The sequence below is a fragment of the Piliocolobus tephrosceles genome, chromosome 9 (assembly GCF_002776525.5).
Source record: "Piliocolobus tephrosceles isolate RC106 chromosome 9, ASM277652v3, whole genome shotgun sequence".
Classification (NCBI taxonomy): domain Eukaryota; kingdom Metazoa; phylum Chordata; class Mammalia; order Primates; family Cercopithecidae; genus Piliocolobus; species Piliocolobus tephrosceles.
Window position 1 is genome coordinate 36,274,063 of NC_045442.1, and position 20,773 is coordinate 36,294,835.

General features: G+C 48.9%; 1 protein-coding gene and 1 long non-coding RNA gene across 2 annotated transcripts in view; both read right to left on the reverse strand.

Annotated features, from left to right (window-relative positions):
* PGAM1 (phosphoglycerate mutase 1) overlaps positions 1 to 6,042 on the reverse strand; it is a 7,765-nt gene extending 1,723 nt beyond the window's left edge. The window contains exons 1-3 of the mRNA XM_023206315.3: positions 5,756 to 6,042; positions 995 to 1,269; positions 517 to 697 (exon numbers count right to left, since the gene is read on the reverse strand). Of these exons, the coding sequence (XP_023062083.1) occupies positions 517 to 697; positions 995 to 1,269; positions 5,756 to 5,894 (595 nt within the window). The 5' untranslated portion in view covers positions 5,895 to 6,042. The remainder of the gene's footprint in view (positions 1 to 516; positions 698 to 994; positions 1,270 to 5,755) is intronic.
* Positions 6,043 to 12,826: 6,784 nt separating this feature from the next.
* LOC111538758 overlaps positions 12,827 to 20,773 on the reverse strand; it is a 25,088-nt gene continuing 17,141 nt past the window's right edge. The window contains exons 2-3 of the long non-coding RNA XR_002730449.3: positions 15,188 to 15,502; positions 12,827 to 13,230 (exon numbers count right to left, since the gene is read on the reverse strand). This is a non-coding gene — a long non-coding RNA (uncharacterized LOC111538758). The remainder of the gene's footprint in view (positions 13,231 to 15,187; positions 15,503 to 20,773) is intronic.

Below are 20,773 nucleotides of genomic sequence, written 5' to 3' on the forward strand. Positions count from 1 at the left end.
AAAAAAAAAAAAAAAAAAAAAAAAAAAAAATTTTTTTTAGAGATGCAGTCTTACTATGTTGCCCAGGCTGTCTCAAACTTCTGGCCTCAAGTGGTCCTCCTGCCTTGGCCTCCCAAAGTGTTGCAATTACAGGCATGAGCCACTGTGCTTTGCCAGCTAAGGAGGATTTTTACTAGCAGTTTCATTTGACAATACCAATCTAGAAGTGAGCTTCTCAAGCTTTAATATGTATCCAAATCACCTGGGGAATAGATGCTGATTCTGAAACAGGTCTGGAGTGATACCTGAGGTTCTGCATGTATAACAAGCTCCCAAGGGGTCCAGCTGTCACTATTCTGCAGATCACATTTTGAGAAACAAGGGTTGAGGGTGTGTTTTCACCAGAAGTCAATCTAGACCACCTCTAAAGCTGTTAACATGTCCAGCCCTTTCCTAGACTCCTTTTTACCAAGTCCCTGATTTGTAGCAGTTCTGCTTTATCCTTCCTTGAAGGCACCTCTGAAAACACATACATACCCTCCAGATGCTTGACAATGCCCCGGAGGCTGTTGCCATGGGCTGCAATCAGTACACGTTTCCCCTCCTTGATCTGGGGAACTATTTCTTCATTCCAGAAGGGCAGAGCTCTGGCAATAGTGTCCTTCAGACTCTCACAGGAGGGTAGCTGATCTTCTGTGAGGTCTGCATACCTGCGATCCTAAGCAATAAAGAATCCAAGTTCACCACTTATTAACAGTTACATCTGTTAAAAGACTTCATGATGTATTAATTTTGGCCCATGCACATTCACAGGTTTTTATAAAATCTGACAATGGAAATACAAAAAAGGAGATAGTAAACTATCAACCATATCTTCTAGTAAGTGAAGGTCATTCCTTGGAGAAGGATTACAATTAACTATTTTATCATGAATTGTAAGCTCAGTGAGATTAGGCAGACACTACTAAAAGCCCCTGATCCTGGGCGGAGTGACCAAACCTCTGTTTGTCCATACCTTACTGATGTTGCTGTAGAAAGGGTGGTCGGGCTCCATCGGAGGTGGTGGGACATCATAGGAGCGCCTCCAGATCTTCACCTGGGCCTCACCATGCTTTGCAGCAGTTTCTGCTTTATTGAGACCGGTTAGACCCCCATAGTGCCGCTCATTGAGGCGCCAAGTCCTCACCACTGGCAGCCACATCTGATCAATGGCATCTAGCACTGTCCAGAGGGTCCGGATCGCTCTCTTCTGTACTGAGGTGAAGCAGATGTCAAACTCATAGCCAGCATCTGGAAATCAGAAGTTCAAAGTGATAAGCTAACAAGGTCTACTCAGCCAAAATGTTCTTCCATATCAATCTCCTGTACAAGTAGTCCAAATGACAATATCTGGCCAAAAAACAAAGTATTTGGCCAACTGTTTTGTTTATCCTTGCAATCTACCTAAGGTCACAGCTATTATGTAAGAGATTAAAACCCATGCTGTGGGACTCCAGAATCCAACTTTTCACCACCATCTCTAGCTTTCCCCATTTCCCCAAGGATCCTGATGTTTGTATTTCAGTTAGAATTGTCACTTTTTTTTTTTTTTTTTTTAAGACAGAGTCTCACTCTGTCAGGCAGGCTGCAGTGCAATGGGGTGGTCTCAGCTCACTGCAATCTCTGCTTCCCAGGTTCAAGCGATTCTCCTGCCTCAGCTTCCCAAGTAGCTGGGACTACAGGTGCATGCCACCACACCCAGCTAATTTTTGTATTTTTAGTAGAGACGGGGTTTCACTATGTTAGCCAGTCTTGTCTCAAACTCCGCCCACCTCAGCCTCCCAAAGCGCTGGGATTACAGGTGTGAGCCACCACGCCTGGCTTTTTTTTTTTTTTTTTTGAGACAGTCTCACTCCGTTGCCCAGGGTGGAGTGCAGTGGCGCGATCTCGGCTCACTGCAACCTCCGTCTCCCAGGTTCAAGCAATTCTTCTGCCTCAGCCTCCCAAGTAAGCTGAGATTACAGGCACACACCACCATATCCAGCTAATTTTTGTATTTTTAGTAGAGACAGAGTTTCACCATGTTGCCCAGGCTGGGAATTGTCACTTCTAATAGACATTTTACTAGAACTCTGATCTAAGAAAATTAGGATTTAAGTCCCAATCAGGACATAGGAAGAGCTCTTCCTGTACTGAGGAAACTTCAGTTTGTTGTATGAAATTGTATTTTGTTTTTGTATTTGTTTGCAATTGTATTTGTTTGTTGTATGAAATTGTATTCACTGTGGAGTATGGAAATCACATCACAAACTCTAATCCATGGTTTCTCTCTACTGTCGTCAAAGTTCCAGCCTAATCCCAAGTACCCTCAGAAGAGTATACCTACTTAAGTATTAAACCAAGTTTAAGAGAAGCCACTCACTAAAGAAAGACCCAGTGTTGTGCACTATCTGATTAATCAATGAATATGTGTTCCATACACAGTAGTTATTGTGGCAAGAGTTATGTTGGCCCAACGAATAGGTTACAAGAAATCAGTCTTGGCCGGGCACGGTGGCTCACGTCTGTAATCCCAGCACTTTGGAAGGCCGAGGCGGGCAGATCATGAGGTCAGGAGATTGAGACCATCCTGACTAACACGGTAAAACCCCGTCTCTACTAAAAATACAAAAAAAATTAGCCGGGCGTGGTGGCGGGCGCCTGTAGTCCCAGCTACTCAGAAGGCTGAAGCAGGAGAATGGCGTGAATCCGGGAGGCAGAGCTTGCAGTGAGCCGAGATTGCGCTACTGCACTCCAGCCTGGGCGACAGAGCGAGACACTGTTGCGCTAAAAAAAAAAAAAAAAAAAACCAGTCTTACTGATTTTGTTTCATGAAAGAGTACTCTCCCTCCCACCATAATGGGGAGATGGCACTTTCCTTGATGACCAAGAAAACATTCCTGTTTTTCTCCATGAGGCTAGAAGGCCCTCTTAGAAATTCAGCACAAACTTGCCTGGATATTGCTTCATATTGAGGTTAGCAACAGTAATTAATAAAACATGAGGTGAATTTTCCTGCCAGTCATTCAAATGAGAATGAGGCCAAGAAGAACTCAATCTTACTGAGTGAGGGCTGGGGGGAATTAATCACCAGGAAAACTCACACTACCCACAAGAGAAAAAACAGGTCTCATCACTGAGCCGCCAGACAAGTCCTAGTAGACTCACTTACTGTCACCTTCCTAACTGTAAGGAGAGGAATGGCTCCCCAACAAAAGGCTGAGTCACCCGGAAGTGAATACCCACAGTGCTCGAGTCAGCCCCCATGCTGGAGAGCTTCAGGCTGTTTTACTGCAATTATTTCCACTTGCAATGAGGCGGCTCACTTTGGACACATAAATAGGACCTTGAGGACAAAAGAAGTTCTGCTTAGGACTCTTAACAGAGAACCTGAAACATCAGAGCATAAAGTCTCTTCCTTTAACTTGCCCATCAAAGTAAAACATAGCCTAGGGACACTCACAGGGGTAGGAGTGGACACTGTGGTGTAGACTCCATCCTCCCCCAGGCCATCCCTCTCTTAGCAGTAAGGATGCAAGGGGAAACTCAGTTCTCACTAGCTTTCTCCTGAAATCAGATTCAAGACTGTACAAACCCTATCACTTAAAGCACTGAAGAATTATTTATGTTTTCGACCTTTTAAACTGTTAAATATTTTAATTTTTTATACTGTTAACTTTTTAATTTAATGCTAACATTTATTTATTTTTATTTTTATTTTTTTTTGAGACGGAGTCTTGCTCTGTCGCCCGGGCTGGAGTGCAGTGGCCGGATCTCAGCTCACTGCAAGCTCCGCCTCCCAGGTTTACGCCATTCTCCTGCCTCAGCCTCCCGAGTAGCTGGGACTACAGATGCCCGCCACCTTGCCCGGCTAGTTTTTTGTATTTTTAGTAGAGACGGGGTTTCACCGTGTTAGCCAGGATGGTCTCGATCTCCTGACCTTGTGATCCGCCCGTCTCAGCCTCCCAAAGTGCTGGGATTACAGGCTTGAGCCACCGCGCCCGGCTAATGCTAACATTTATTTTAAAACTGAAATAGGATCTGTTATTTTAGAGATTACAAGTTTAACTATTTGATCAGTCTCAAATAGAGACAACATGGTTTAACGTGGACTAGTTGTTGGGAAACCACCAGACTGATACAGTTCTTCCTGCCACAGAGCTAAAGAAAATGGCCTCCTTTACCAGCACTTTCCATCTCCCAGCCTCTCCTAAAAGATGAGGTCACACCAGGCCATCTCAAATATTCACTCCCCTGCCCACCCCACCCCGCAGACGTTTACATTTCCCAGACTGTCCCGCGTTTTGCATCATTTGAGAAGGATAGTACAGTGAAGGCAAGCTAGGAGAGCAATCTGAGGCCAAATACCTGTGCCTCATCAATGATCCTTGTGAATGGCTGCTTCTTTGTCCAGAGGTGAGAAGGGAGCAAAGGAGGATCTGCCCCTATCATCAGTGGAAGCACCTCTTCAGGGATTCTTGGCATTGCCGGCAGCAGGAAATGCTTCCTTATTAGCATTCCGAAACCACAAAGAGCAGACTGGGGTGGGGGCAAGCCTGGATAGGCAAGCATTATCTCACAGCCACTTCCACCTTTGCCCAGCGTCCTTGGCCAAAAGCCTATACCAGTTCCTAACACCTACCTGTTATTTCACCCAGAACTAGGGCGAGGACACTGGACTAGGAATAAGACATGACCTTGGACAAGTCATCTTTCCACATCCTCACTTTTCCCAACTATAAAGCGGCCTAGGAAGGCGGAGGAGGATAAAATCCTATGTATTTTATTGGGTAGAAGGAGCAACTCAAACCATTCATTCATTCACTCAGTTATATCTACGGATGCGTTTTAGACACACTATTTGTGGAATGCTACTGAACAGCAAAGTCCTACACAAGCACGCGGATTTACTGGTGTCCTGAGGCTTGTTAGGCACCCCCGGGGACTCCAACCTACTGCTGGGGACGAGGCTGTGTGGCCTGCCGATCCGCTAGGATCCGTAGCCGCCTCTTGAGAAGCCTTGGTTACAGCTGCTGTAAGGCACAGGGCGTCCTCCTCCAGGAGCCCCAGACTGTACCAACCGTTTCTGGCGCTGGGGGAATCTGAAAAAGACCTGGCCGCCACAAATGGCTCCATTAGGGCAAACTGTCCACGACTTATTATTATTTTTTTTATTTTTCTGAGACCGAGTTTCGCTCTCGTTCCCCAGGCTGGAGTGCAATGGCGCGATCTCGGCTCACGGCACTCCGCCTCCCAGGTTCAAGCGATTCTCCTGCCTCAGACTCCCGAGTACCTGAGATTACAAGCGTGCGCCACCACGCCCGGCTAATTTTGTATTTTCAGTAGAGACGGGGTTTCACCATGTTAGTCAGGCTGGTCTCGAACTCCTGACCCCAAGTGATCCACCCGCCTCGGCCTCCCAACATGCTGGGATTACAGGCGTGAGCCACCGCGCCCGGCCTGTCCCCGACTTATTAAACGTCGAGACTAGAACGGGAAAACTGCGAAGCGGTGTCGTGGGGAGCGCAAAGGGTTGCGGGGCCACCGCCCTGGGTCCTCCCCCGGCACAGTCCCTCACGCTCCACGGCGTGACCTTGAACAAGTCATTTGGATGGATTCATTTTCTCAACTACACACTAAACTGCTAGAGAGATGCTGCCCAAGGTGCCGGCCCTCTCCGGGAGGGCGCAGACGCCAGCCAGGTGGCCTCCGAGGCCGGACACCCGGCCCTTCGCAGCTCCCACCCGCCCCTCCGCACCTCGCAGCGCCTGCCCGCCGCGCTTCGCCTCCTCGTGGCCCGCTGGGCTCAGGTCGGCGTCGTACCAGCCGCTGAAGCGGTTCTCCAGGTTCCATGCGCTCTCGCCGTGGCGGATCAGCACCAGTTTGTGGGCTGCCATGGCGGCGGGCTGAGGATGCGGCACCGACTGCGGTTCGCAGATTCCGGAGTAGCAGCCCGCCCCCTCTGCCGCGCCTGCGCGCTCGCGCCGCACGGCCCGGCTCCCGCGCACGATCTCGCCCAAATCTTTCTACTTGCTCTGGACCGCTCTCCGCCCGCCAGGTGTGCGCATGCGCCGCATCCTGGCTCCGCGGCCCCCGACGGGAGGGGGGGGGGCGTTGTGGCACGCAGAGCGCATGCGTCCTGTCTCGTCAGCCCCGCGTGGGCCGCGGCGGTCACGGAGCGCACGTAAGCACGCGGAGGGCGGAGGGCGGAGGGCGGAGGGCGGAGGGCGGAGGGCGGAGGGCGGAGGGCGGAGGGCGGCGGGCGGCGGGCGCTAGGGGCGGTGCCACTCCGCTGGCTGCCGCGCTGCTCCCGAGCGGCTCGGCCAGATTAAGTGGCTCTTATCTCTGCAACCGCTCCCATCCCCACACAGAGATTGATTCACAGACCTGTGTTCGAGTCTTCACTCGTGCATACTACTTGCTTTGTATCTTCGGGCAGGTCGGGAAACCTCCCAGCCTCATCTGTAAAATGGGATCATAAATACTTACTGAGTACCTGGAAGTGCTCAGTAAATAGTAGTTTTTACTATTACTCTCTCATTTCGGCGGGACACTGATCTTTTTACTCCTAGTTTACACGTAAGGAAACTGCCCGTGACCCTGCTGATTCCAGAGCCTGCTCTTTTCCAGCACTTGGTTCTTTATCCCGTCTCTGTCTACAATCTTTCACACAGGTCAAGTCAGTGCTTTCTGGGCCTCCAACAAGGAAGCAAACGCTAGGACCCTTCAAATATTTCAGAAAGGGGCGAATTCTAGTCACTGCCTGTCCTTCTCCCAGCCCCAATCAGCAATTTATTACTACAATTTTTTTTTTTTTTTTTTTTTTAGACGGAGCTGTCTCCCATGCTGGAGTGCAGTGAGTGAGTGCCTCGATCTCGCCTCACTGCAACCTCCACCTCCCGGGTTCAAGCAGTTCTCCTGCCTCAGCCAACCGAGTAGCTGGGATTACAGGTGCCCGCCACCACGCACGGCTGATTTTTGTACTTTTAGTAGAAGCGGGGTTTCACTGTGTTGTCCAGGCTAGTATCGAAATCCTGACCTCAAGTGATCCACCGGCCTCGGCCTCCCAAAATGCTGGGATTACCGGCATGAGCCACCGTGCCCAGCCTTCTTTTTCTTTTTTGAAACAGGGTTTCCCTCTGTTCGTAAAGCAGAGATCAGTAGCATGATTATAGCTCACTGCAGCAGCCTTGAACTCCTGGACTCAAGTAATCCTCCTGCCTCAGCCTCTTGAATAGCTAGGACTACAGGCATGCCACCAGACCTGGCTAATTTTTTTTTTTTTTTTTCCTGTAGAGATAGGTCTGGCTATGTTGACTGCTGTATTGACTGGGCTGGTCTCAAACTCCTGGCCTCAAGCCATCCTCCTGCAGCAACCTCCCAGAGACACTGGAATGACAGGTGTGAGCCACTGTGGCAGGCCAGTCTCCTGATTGATTTCAATCTGGACACTTTAATGAGCACCAAACATGAACCAGGCAGTGGACTAGACTCAAGGATGGGCTGAATGTGTTTCCTGTTGTTCAAGCAAGCAGAGGGCAAATGAGGCCCATGTACGAGTAGCCAAAAGTAACATTGGGTGGCTCACGCCTGTAATCCCAGCACTTTGGGAGGCCGAGACAGACAGATCATTTGAGGTCAGGAGTTCAAGACCAGCCTGACCAACATGGTGAAACCCCCCCCCCCAACTCTACTAAAAATACAAAAATATCAGCCGGGCATGGTGGAGTGTGTCTGTAATCAGGAGGCTGAGGCAGGAGAATCACTTGAACCTGAGAGGCCGAGGTTGCAGTGAGCGGTGATCATGTACCAGTAAAACACCTACGGCATGCCAGTCAGTGTTCTAAGTGCTTTGCAAATATTAACTCGTTCAATCCTCCTGTCTCCACAATGACCCTCTGAGGTAGGTTCTATCTTTTCCCCGCTTGCAGATGAGGAAATTTGAACAAGGTGACAGAGATTAGGATTCAAGCCCAGGCTGCTGGCTCCCAAGACCATGCTCTTACTCCACTATAGTCTGTGGCCTCCACATTTTTGTTGTATTTTTGGCATTTGTTGACTTTGAAGTGTAGGAAGGATTTGAGAGGCAGTGAAAAGGCACTTTGGGGACAACATGAACCAAAACACAAGTGGTTTGTAGCTATATTATCATAATGGCTCCTGTTTGTGACGGTTTAGTGCAACTAGCCTTTTAATGTATAATTTCAACCCCAGCAATTCATATTATGTAAGAACTTTTTTTTTTTTTTTTTTTGAGACGTAGTTTTGCTCTGGTTGCCCAGGCTGGAGAGCAACGGCTCAATCTTGGCTCACCACAACCTCGGCCTCCTGGGTTCAAGCAATTCTTCTGACTCAGCCTCCCGAGGAGCTGGGATTACAGGCATGTGCCACCACGCCTGGGTAATTTTGTATTTTTAGTAGACACGGGGTTTCACCATGTCTGTCAGGCTGGTCTCAAACACCCGACCTCAGGTGATCCACCCGCCTCGGCCTCCCAAAGTGCTGGGATTACAGGTGTGAGCCACCATACCCAGACTTATGTAAGAACTACTATAAGGCCGGGCGCGGTGGCTCAAGCCTGTAATCCCAGCACTTTGGGAGGCCGAGACGGGCGGATCACGAGGTCAGGGGATCAAGACCATCCTGGCTAACACGGTGAAACCCCGTCTCTACTAAAAATAGAGGTGGCGGGCACCTGTAGTCCCAGCTACTCCGGAGGCTGAGGCAGGAGAATGGCGTAAACCTGGGAGGTGGAGCTTGCAGTGAGCTGAGATCCGGCCACTGCACTCCAGTCCGGGTGACAGAGCGAGCCCCCGCCTCAAAAAAAAAAAAAAAAAAAGAACTACTATAGCTCTGTTCCACAGATGAGGGTACCAGGGACCAGGGGAATCGTTGTGCAGAGTCACAGCTAGGAAGTGGAGGAGAAACTGGGACTCAAACCCAGGTCACCCAATGGCCTAGTCTGCACTCTCACCACAGCACTCCACTGCTTCTCTCCTCTGTAGCTGGGAGAAGATGGAATTCAGTAACTGGAGAGTTGACTGGGATGAGGTGCAGCCCTAGAAGCTGCACCAGAACTCACAGGACCCTAGAGCTGCCAAGCTAGAATGCCCTCAAAGGGCTTATAGTTCAAGCCCCAGGGGTGTCACCCCTATGGGAGTTTTGCTGAGGAGCCTGTCTCATAGGCAGTTCTCCCTCTGATCTTTCCTGCTGCTCAGTCATCCTAATCTGTTGTTCAGACACTCCCAGGGAGAGCTGTTCCAGCCTTAACCTTGGCTTTTTGTCCTGCTTTGGCCCAAATCCATGCTCCTAGCCTGACTCCTACCATGTTTTCTTCTCCTTCTCCTGCTCTCAAGACATTCAAGATTCTGTGCCCTTGTCACCTCGTCTCCTCACTGGGTTCTCTCATTTCTGCAATGAGTAAGAAATGTGAGTAGGAAGAAGATGTTCTCGGAAACTCAAGTTCAAATATTCCTGTTTCTGGTTAGCTCTGGGGCCTGCCACGAGTCACTCAACTTCTCATCCCATTTCCCTGTCTGTAATCATATTCATACCCACCTAAGCAAAGCCCTGTTGTGAGAAATAGATGAGATCATGAATGGAAACAACTAGTCACGAATTTTAAATATATTATATATATATATATTATTTTTTTAGATGGAGTCTTGTTCTGTCACCCAGGCTGGAGGGCAATGGCATGATCTCAGCTCACTGAAACCTCCGCCTCCCAGGTTCAAGCAATTCTCCTGCCGCAGCCTCCCCCTCCCGAGGAGCTGGGATTATAGGTGTCCGTCACCACGCCTGGCTAATTTTTTATTTTTGGTAGAAACGGGGTTTCACCATGTTGGCCAGGCTGGTGTCAAACTCCTGAGCTCAGGTGATCCTCCCGCCTTGGCCTTCCAAAGTACTGGCATTACAGGCGTGAGCCACCACACCTGGCCAGTGATATTATCGGCCGGTAATATTATATTAATAAATATTATTGGCTGGGCACGGTGGCCCACGCCTGTAATCCCAGCACTTTGGGAGGCCAAGATGGGTGGATCACCTGAGGTCAGGAGTTCGAGACCAGCCTGGCCAATATGGTGAAACCCCATCTCTACTAAAAATACAAAAATTAGCCAGGTGTGGTGGTGGGTGCCTATAATCCCAGCTACTCAGGAGGCTGAGGCAGGAGAATCGCTGGAACCCGGGAGGTGGAGGTTGCAGTGAGCTGAGATCGCACCATTGCCCTCCAGCCTGACCCAACAACAGTGAGACTCAGTCTCAAAAAAATAAAATAAAAATAAGTATTATTAACAGTGTGATTAAGAAGGCAAAAAAGATTTAATGAGCCACCAATTCAGAAGGTGTGAGTGTGGCTGCCTGGTAGGGGAAGACTTGCCTGCCAGGATCAGAGTTGGGCAATAACTGGGATTCTTTGTTTGGGAAGCCAAAAGCATCTGCGCCACTGGCCTCGGAAAGGAACTCGGGAACCCTACTTTATTCCCTTCACCAACCCCCTCTGCCTCCAGAAGGAATCTTGTATCTCCTTCGAATTCTGATGAACTCTGATATGCCTCACTTCCTGGATATCTATCTGAGATTTATTGATTGATTGATTTTTATTTTATTTATTTGCTTTTCTTTTTGAAATGGAATCTCGCCCTGTCACCCAAGCTGGAGTGCAGTGGCGTGATCTCGACTCACTGCAACCTCTGCTTCCTGGGTTCAAACCATTCTCCTGCCTCAGCCTCCCGAGTAGCTGGGATTACAGACGCCTGCTACCACGCCCAGCTCATTTTTGTATTTTTAGTAGCGATGGGGTTTCACCATGTTGGTCAGGCTGGTCTCGACCTCTTGACCTCGTGATCTACCCGCCTTGGCCTCCCAAAATGCTGGGATTTCAGGCATGAGCCACCGCACTGGGCCTGCCTGAGATTTATTATGCATGCCTCTGAGCTACTCAACTGCAAACTCCTTGAGGATGGGCACTTCATCTTAACTATTTCATACACCCCCACACACGAACTTGCACTTAGGGTGATGCCTTTGCCCTTGGTAGACTCCCTGGGTCCCCAAGTGTCAGAGCTGGGAGAGACCTTGAGAATTCTCCACTACAAATCCCCACCTACCTCCTGTCATGCACAGTTCACATTTTCCAGATGAAGAAACTGAGAGGAGCCATTCAAAAGGGCTGATGAGGCTGGTCTGAAGGTCAGGAGTTACCTCAATTGATTGTTCACAGTCAGTTACAGATCAAACTCCTTGTCCTACCCTTTCCCCACTTCTCACTACTGCACTTTACTAGTCTTTAAAAAAATTTTTTTTAATAAATAAATAAAAGAGCAGATGAACAAGAGACTAGATTTATCAGAGGTGATCCACAGGGAAGGACTCCAAAGTCAGGGCTTCCTTTATCAGAAGAGAGAGGCAGGGAGGGCATGGTGGCTCAAACCTATAATCTCAGCACTTGGAGAGGCTGAAGTGAGAGCAGCCAGCCTGGGCAACGTGGCAAATCCCCATCACTACAAAAAATACAAAAATTAGCTGGACGTGGTGGTGTGTGCCTGTAGTCCCAGCTACTTGGGAGGCTGAGGTGAGAGGATCGCTTGAGCCTAGGAGGTTGAGGCTGCAGTGAGCCATGATTGCAACACTGCTCTTCAATCTGGGTGACAGAGTGAGACCTTGTCTCAAAAATAAAAAAAAGAGAGCGAGGCAGGAAAGGAAGATTGAGGGAGGGAATATGGGAGGTTATGCCTGCCCCATTGCAAGGACCCCAAAGGCTTTGCAGCCAGAAGCCAGAATTCCTGGGCAGAGATAGGGTCCATTTAGTGCCAATCACAGCATTTTAAATCTGGGAAGAAGCTTAAAGCCTATCAAACCAAAGAAGTTTCTTGAATGCCAGTAAAGAGAGTAAACCACTGTTTTTTGCCCTCTACTAATTTATTTTTTAATCTTATCTCTACTGAACACAGCACAAAAAGGCATTTGTCGGGTTGATTCCTGGGCCTTCTGAAGCTCGAGGCACACGCAGGCGAGCATTACTGGTCCTAAAAATAAATCAGCTGGGAGGGGCTTAGCTCCCAGCGAGGTCCCAGCACGTCCTGTGCCCTCCCCACCCCTCCCAGCAAGCATCCTGAGGGACCCCCTGTACAGCTCCTCACCAGGGCACTGCCCTCTTTTCCTATCCTGTAGGGAGTAAGTGGGGCCACCAAGTCCTGCTTCCTGCGGGGGTGTCAGTGGAGGATCTGTGCTCTGTGCCCTCTTAGCAGGCAACCCCCAGTCAAGGCACTCATCAATGATGGACTCCAGTGAAGGAAATCCTAACTGGGCCTTCATCTCTACCCGAGGCCTCCAGCCAGCCCCTAAACCCTGAATTCGAGGACAGAAAGCCTCCCCTTGTAGAGCAGTGTTTCATTCCTGAGGCCCCAGAGAAATTCCCAGGACTCTTACAATTTTCCAACAACAAGCTCATTTGTCAAACTGTTACAAAAACTCAGATAAGAGTTAGGTATGGTGGCTCATGCCTGTAATCCCAGCACTTTGGGAAGCCCAGGCAAGGGGATCAGTTAAGCCCAGGAGTTTGAGACCAGCCTGGGCAACATGGCGAAAACCTGTCTCTACAACAAAATACAAAAATTAGCCGGGCGTGGTGGTGCACACCTGTAGTCCCAGCCACTAGGGAGGCTGAGGTGGGAGGATTGCTTGAGCCCCAGAAGTCGAGGCTTCAGTAAGTTGTGATTGCACCGCTGTACTCCAGTTTGGGTGACAGAGTGAGACCCTGTCTCAAAAAAAAAAAAAAAGAAAAGAAAAGGAAAACAAAAAACACTGAGATAAAGAAGCTACCAGAAAAAAAATCAAAACAAAACAAAAAACAATAAAAAAAAAAGCTAACCAGGAGTCACAGCCCTTTTACCTTCCATTGCCCCTTAGGCTAATAAAGTCCTCTCCAGCCTTCCTTTCCGGTTTTTTTTTTTTTTTCCACAGAACTCCCTCATCAAGGACTGAACATTCATTGAAGGCCCAGATTTAGAGTGAGCGAGACAAACCAAGTTTTGTGCTGGGTGGAAGGAGGGGCAGCTGCCGTTCAGCCCACAGGACTCCTGTGAGGACACCACATGTCCATAGTTGAACCATCTTGCAAACTCATCGCCTGTTGTTCACATCTCCCAGCTCAGCTGGTGTCTGAAGAGGAGAGGATTTATGCCTCATAGAGGGCGTGAGCCCAGATGATGCCTCAAGACTCAGGTTCTAGGAGAGAAAGCAGTGCTTCAGAGACTTGGACTGCCCCCGCCCGAAATGCAGTTGCCATCTGCAGGTAAACAGCTGGAGCTGGTGCTGCCAGGAAAGAGAGGAGGGCTCTCCGGCAGGCTGCGGCTTCCTCAAGGGCTCCCCTGACAGCACATGGGCTTCCCTGATACCCCCGGCATTGTCAGACTTAGTATAAGGCCGGGCTTTAGTCCAAGCCTTCTTTCTTTTTTAAATTTATGGCACTCGCAAAACCACCTGGTGTGCACCAAGCCCTCTGCCACTAGACCCTGTGTGAAAACTGTAATGGTAAAATGCTCAAAGCAGGGCAATAAGCAAATTTTGACCCTTCTGCTTTCATTCACATGAAACTGATTTCTCAGTCTATATTAATCTTGGATCACTTTTTTTGTTTTTGAGATGAGGTCGCCCTATGTTGCACAAGCCAGTTTTAAACTCCTGGCTTCAAGCGATCCTCCTGCCTTGGCCTTCCAAAGCACTGGAATTGCCTGTGTGAGCCACTGAGCCTGACCTCAAAATTGTGCATTCAAAACAAGCTGACATTCTGGGCACAGGAGGCACGTGCCTGTAGTCCCAGCTCCTCAGGAGGCTAAAGCAGGAGGATGGCTTAAGGTCAGGAGTTCAAGGCTTCTATACGCTATGATCACACATGTGAATAACCACTGTACTCCAGCCTGGCAATAAAGTGAGACCCTGTCTCTAAAAACATTTAAAAAAAAAAAACCAAAACAAAACTGGCAGAAACTTAGTTATTTGGGATTGATTTGCATCAAGTTTAGTGAATTGTTGGGAGGTTAGCAGTGTGTTAGTCCAGGATCTCCGAGAAGCAGTTGCCAAGACAGGATTTGCAGGAAATATATTAGATGTGTCTGTGACAGGAAATGGGGCTGGGAGCGCAGGTGTGATGCTGAGTAAGGGAAGGAGGAAGGAAGGTTTGATGGGTGGCAGTGTCGTCTTAGATTGCAAATGCATTTCTGGGGAAAATTTGGCAAGCCTGTGGGGGGCTATTCCAGCCAAAGTTACCCTTTAGAGGGGTCCTCGGGCTCCCAAGACCAGCCTGCCTTCACATTCTCGATACAGGGATGCTAAATCATGGCTGGATGCAGCCCATGGGCAGCACAGCCTCTGAATGCTGGGAGGGGCCCTCAGCCAATCAGCTCTCTGCTCTGGGCACGGTAGCTTATGCCTGTAATTCCAGCACTTTGGGAGGCCGAGGCAGGTGGATCACCTGAGTCCAGGAATTCAAGACCAGTCTGGGCAACACAGTGAGACCCCATTTCTTAAAAAAAAATAAAAATAAAAAGATAGGCCGGGTGTGGTGGCTCACGCCTATAATCCCAGCACTTTGGGAGGCTGAGGTGGGTGGATCATGAGGTCAGGAGTTCAAGACCAGACTGGCCAACATGGTGAAACCTCATGTCTACTAAAAATACAAAAAGTAGCCGGGTGTGGTGCAGGTGCCTATAATCCCAGCTACTCGGGAGGCTGAGGCAGGAGAATCGCTTGAATCCGGGAGGCAGAGGTTGCAGTGAGCCCAGATCACGCCACTGCACTCCAGCCTGGGCGACAGACCAAGACTGTCTCAAAATAAATAAATGAATTAATTAATTAATTAAAAAATGTTTAAAATAAAATAAAATTAGCCCATATAGTAGTGCATGCCTGTAGTTCCAGTTATTCGGAAGGCTGAGATGGGAGGACTGCCTGAACCCAGGAGTTGGAGGCTGCAGTGAGCCAAGATTATGCCACTGCACTCCAGCCTGGGCAACAGAGCAAGACTCTATCTCAAAAAAAAAAAAAAAAATCAGCTGCTGCTCTATGACATTGGAAGAGTGTGTTCTCATGGCTGCCACAGTATAGTCTATAAATCGATCAGGTGCTTTCAGGTCAGCATTCAGTGGCTACTTACCAATTGACTAAGGAAAGCTATTAAAGGTACCTGTCAGCTGATGGCAAGGTGGCCAAGTATCCAATATTAAGGATTTTGTCAGAGGTGGAACAGGGGAACTGGTGGTTGTTATATTCCTTTTTTTCTTTTTTTGAGACAGAGTCTTTCTCTGTCACCCAGGCTGGAGTGCAGTGGCATGATTATAGCTCACTGCAGCCTCAAACTTCCCGGCTCAGGTGATCCTCCCGCCTCGGCCTCCCGAAGTGCTGAGTTTACATGCAGGAGCTGTTATATTTCTGACTGCAGTGAAGGAAAATATCCAGTCTCCCAGAGCTGTCATCCAGAGCAGGCTCAATGTTGACCAGCCTAAGAAATATGGACAAGAAACAACAACCATCAGAAACCCACATGGGGCTGGGAGCGGTGGCTCACGCCTATAATCCCAACACTTTGGGAGGCCGAGGTGGGTGGATGACTTGAGGTCAGGAGTTTGAGATCAGCCTGGCCAACATGGTGAAACCCCATCTCTACTAAAAATACAAAAATTAGGCTGGGCATGGTGGCTCACACCTGTAATCCAATGCTTTGGGAGGCTGAGGCAGGCAGATAACCTGAGGTCAGGAGTTCGAGACCAGCCTGCCCACCATGGCGAAACCCCATCTCTACTAAAAATACACAAAAAAATTAGTCAGGTGTGATGGTGGGTGCCTGTAATCCCAGCTACCCGGTAGGCTGAGGCAGGAGAATCGCTTGAACCCGGGGGACAGACATTGCCGTGAGCTAAGATGGCGCCTCTGCACGCCAGCCTGGGCAACAGAGTGAGACTCCGTCTCAAAACAAAAACAAACAACAAGAACAAAAAAAAAAAAAAAAAAAAATTAGCCAGGTGTGGTGGCACACACCTGTAATCCCAGCTACTTAAGAGGCTGAGACTGGAGACTCACTTGAGCCCAGGTGGCGGAGGTTACAGTGAGCTGAGATCCTACCACTGTCCTCCAGCGTGGGCGACGGAGCGAGACTCCATCTCAAAAAAATTAAAAAAGAAAAAACCCACCTGAGTTTCTCAGTGGTTAAACATAGAGTTGCCATATGACCCAGAAATTCCCCTCCTAGGTATATACTCAAGAGAAATGAAAACATATCCACACAAAAATTCCTACACAAATGTTCATAGCAGCATTTTTCACAATAGCCGAAAGGTGGAAACAACCCAAAAGTCCATCAGCTGATGAATGAATAAGCAAAACATGGTGGCTGGGTGTGGTGGTTCACACCTGTAATCCCAGCACTTTGCGGGGCTGAGGCAGGCAGATCACATGAGGCCAGGAGTTTGAGACCAGCCTGGCCAACATGGTGAAACACTGTCTCTACTAAAAATTAGCCAGGTATGGTGGCACACACCTGTAATCCCAGCTACTCGTGAGGCTGAGGCAGGAGAATCGCTTGAACTTGGGACACGGAGGTTGTAGTGAGCTGAGATCATGCTACTGCACTCCAGCCTGGGCGACAGATTGACACTGTGTCTCAAACAAAACAAAACAAAACAAAATATGATACATCCATACAATGGAATGTTATTTGGCTATAAAAAGGAAGGAAGTACTGATCTATGCCACACATGGATGAACCTTGAAAACATTATGCTGAGATGGCTGGGCACGGTGGCTCACACCTGTAATCCCAGCACTTTGGGAGGCTGAGGCAGGCAGATCACAAGGTTAGGAAATCAAGACCATCCTGACTAACACGGTGAAACCCAGTCTGGGGCCGGGCGCGGTGGCTCAAGCCTGTAATCCCAGCACTTTGGGAGGCCGAGACGGGCGGATCACGAGGTCAGGAGATCGAGACCCTCCTGGCTAACACGGTGAAACCCCGTCTCTACTAAAAATACAAAAAATTAGCCAGGCGAGGTGGTGGGCGCCTGTGGTCCCAGCCACTCGGGAGGCTGAGCCAGGAGAATGGCGTGAACCCAGGAGGCAGAGGTTGCGGTGAGCTGAGATCCGGCCACTGCACTCTAGCCTGGGCGACAGAGCAAGACTCCGTCTCAAAAAAAAAAGAAACCCAGTCTGTACTAAAAATACAAAAAATTAGCCGGGCACGGTGGCAGGCACCTGTAGTCCCAGCTACTCGGGAGGCTGAGCCAGGAGAATGGTGTGAACCTGGGAGGCGGAGCTTGCAGTGAGCGGAGATCGCACCACTGCACTCCAGCCTGGGCGAGAGTGTGAGACTCTGTCAAAAAAAAAAAAAGAAAGAAAGAAAAGAAAAGAAAACATTATGCTGAGCCAAAGAAGCTAGTTACAATAGACTGCATGGTGTATGATTTTACTTATATGAAATGTCCAGAATAGGCAAATCTATAGAGACAGAAAGTAGAGTAGTGATTGCCAGGGGCTGGGAGGGTTGGGGGTGATAAATACAGGGGGTGGGGTTTCTTTTTGAGGTGCCGAAAATGTTTTAAGTTGACTGTGGTGATGTTGCACACATCTGTGAAGATACCAAAAACCACTGAATTGTACACTTTATTTTTCATTTTATTTTATTTTTTTTTGAGACAGAGTCTCACTCTGTCACCCAGGCTGGAGTGCAGTGGCACAATCTCAGCTCACTGCAACCTCCACCTCCTGGGTTCAAGTGATTCTCCTGCCTCAGCCTCCTGAGTAGCTGGGATTACAAGTTTGTGCCACCATGCCTAGCTCATTTTTGTATTTTTAGTAGAGATGGGGTTTCACCATGTTGGCCAGGCTGGTCTTGAACTCCTGACCTTAGGTGATCCACCCACCTCAGCCTCTCAAAGTACTGGGATTACCGGCTTGAGCGCCTGACCAAAAGTTTTAAACAATTATTTTAAAAAACAAACCCACCCACCCGAGCCTACCTACCAGAAGCCATTGCTCAATGGGAGTAAAGTGTGCGGGTAGCTCGGATGGATGTAAGTGGCCGCTGAGCTGCAGAAAAGCACCCATCTGCTTTTATCCGAGTCCTGGCAGAGCTCAGAACCTCCCATGGCAGCTCCAGGGATAGTTCTCAGGATTATGGTTGGGCAAACAAACACATGTGGTTCCTACTAAGCCCAAGGAGAGACATAAAGGAAGGACTAAGGAGAGGCCTCTGTGGAGAAGGCAGGGGCAAAAGCTGGCTGTGAGGTCTGGCCAGCTGCACCACACTGCCCACCAGCACTTCATAGTCTCCTTTACGGAAGAAGTGACTGGGAGTCCGGGCTCCTAGGTCTCATTTCTGATTTTTTTTTTTTTTTGAGATAAGGTCTCACTGTGTCTTGTGGGTGGGAGTGCAGTGGCGTGATCATGACCCACTGCAGCCTGAGCTCAAACTCTTGAGCTCGATCCTCCCATCTCAGCCTCCCAAGTAGCTGAGACTACAAACATGTGCCTCACTCCCAGCTAATTTTTTTTTTTTTTTTAGACGGAGTCTTGCTCTGTAACGCCCAGGCTAGAGTACAGTGGCACGATCTCAGCTCACTGCAACCTCTGCCTCCCGGGTTCAAGGGATTCTCCTGCCTCAGCCTCCCAGGTGGCTGGGATTACAGGCACCGACCATAACGCTCGGCTAATTTTTTAGATTTTTTAGTAGAGACGGGCTTTCACCATGTTGTTCAGGCTGCTCTCGAACTCCTGACCTCAGGTGATCCACCCGTCTTGGCCTCCCAAAGTGCTTGGATTACAGGTATGAGCCACCGTGCCCAGGCTTTTTTTTTTTTTTTTTTTTTTTAAGAAATGGGGTCTCACTATGTTGGCCAGACTGGTCTCAAGCTCCTAGGTTCAGGGGATCCTCTTGCTTTGACCTCCCAAAGTGCTGGGATCACAGGTGTGAGCCACTGCACCCAGCCCTAGGTCCCATTTCTGATTAGGTATGTTCCCTACAATGCAACTAACTTCCCTGATCCCTGTGTTGGAAACACCTCAGCCACAGGATCTTGGAGAGGTGATGAACTGGACCTTTGAATACCTGGGCCAGGCAAGTATTCTGACCCTAGCCAGCCCGTGAACTTCTCTCCCCAGAGCCAACATGGTCCTTCATAAAGGAAAGCAACCTCTGAGAGTGAATGCTTTGTGTTACCAGTCACTGAGGGGGAAACAAAAGTTCATACCCACAGGAAAGACTGTTCCGTTGCCATGGCAACAAGTCACCACCATAACCAGTTTTAAGCCACTTAAAGACAATTCATCTCCCTTCAGCTGAACAATTTTCCTCAGTGACCAGACATCTGACAGCCAGCCAATTGGTAACAGCCACACTGGTTGACCAACCAGTCCCTAAACACTACCTCCCTTGATATGTGCCCACCATTGATCTTCAACTCCTGGCACCTTATATATAAGATCAGTGCCCTGCTCCACTCACAGGGATTGCACCTAACAGGCCCAGCTCTGCTCCCTTAAGTAAATACTGTAGTAAATGCAGCTTTTTGGTTCAGATATTGAGAGGTGGTCTTTTCTTTAGACACACTCATATTCTGGAATCTTGCCTTCCTGGGAGTGATTTATTCTCACTTCCTCTGTGGTGTCATTGCCTCCATGCCTCTGAGCCTCATATACCTGTACACATCATATGCCTCTATGGTGTCACTGGTGAATGAGAAAAAGGCAAACTCCAGCCATGGTGGCTCACGCCTGTAATCCCAGCACTTTAAGAGGCTGAGGCGGGCAGATTACCTGAGGCCAGGAGTTCAAGACCAGCCTGGCCAACATGGTGAAACCCCATCTCTACCAAAATACAAAAATTAGCTGGGTATGGGGGCGGGCCCCTATAATCCCAGCTACTCCGGAGGCTGAGGCAGGAGAATTGCTTCAGTCTGGGAGGCAGAGGCTGCAGTGAGTTGAAACTGCTACTGCACTCCAGTCTGGGCTACAGAGCTAGAGTCCGCCTCAAAAAAAAAAAAAAAAAAAAAAAAAAAAGGCCAACTCTTCTTCTGTACAAGGCAGCAATGAAGACTGAATTTCAGACCCCTCATCTGGGAAACTAAGCAGTCCACAGACTTCACAACTGTACACGACAACCCTGCTTACCCCTCATAAGCGCTAGCCTTCATGTGCCATTCTCCCTCCTCGATACCTTCTCCAGTCTGTCCTTCCCTCTTTGCCCCCACTGCCACATTCTTAGTTTCAGCCCTTATGGTTTCTTGCCTGTACTGGTGCAGCAGTCTCTAATGCATCAGTGACTCATGTCTTGCCGGCATCTAGAGCAAACACATCATGTTCTTACTTGCCCCTGTGCCTTTGTAACTGCTATTGCCTTGCCTGGCCTGAACAGCCACCCTCAGCTTCCTGGTCAATTCTAGTTCATGCTACAGCACTCAGCTCCAACATCACCTCACCCAAAAATTGGCCCTGACTCCCTCTTAGACATGACTAGAGTCTGCCAGGCTCTGGGCTCCCATAGCTCCTGGCCATACCTGGATGATGGCACTGATTGCCACAGGGATTGTTTACTGCTACCCCAACCAGCCTGTGAACTCTAGATGTGGGAGCTAGGCTTCCTTCATTGCTTGATAACCAAATGGTGATAAAGAACAGGAATTGGGAGAGGAGTAAATTACAGTTTTAACTCCCCACTTACTGCTATTGGGAATCTTTCCCTAGCTTTGGTTTCCCCATTTTTTTTTTTTTTTTTTTTTTTTTT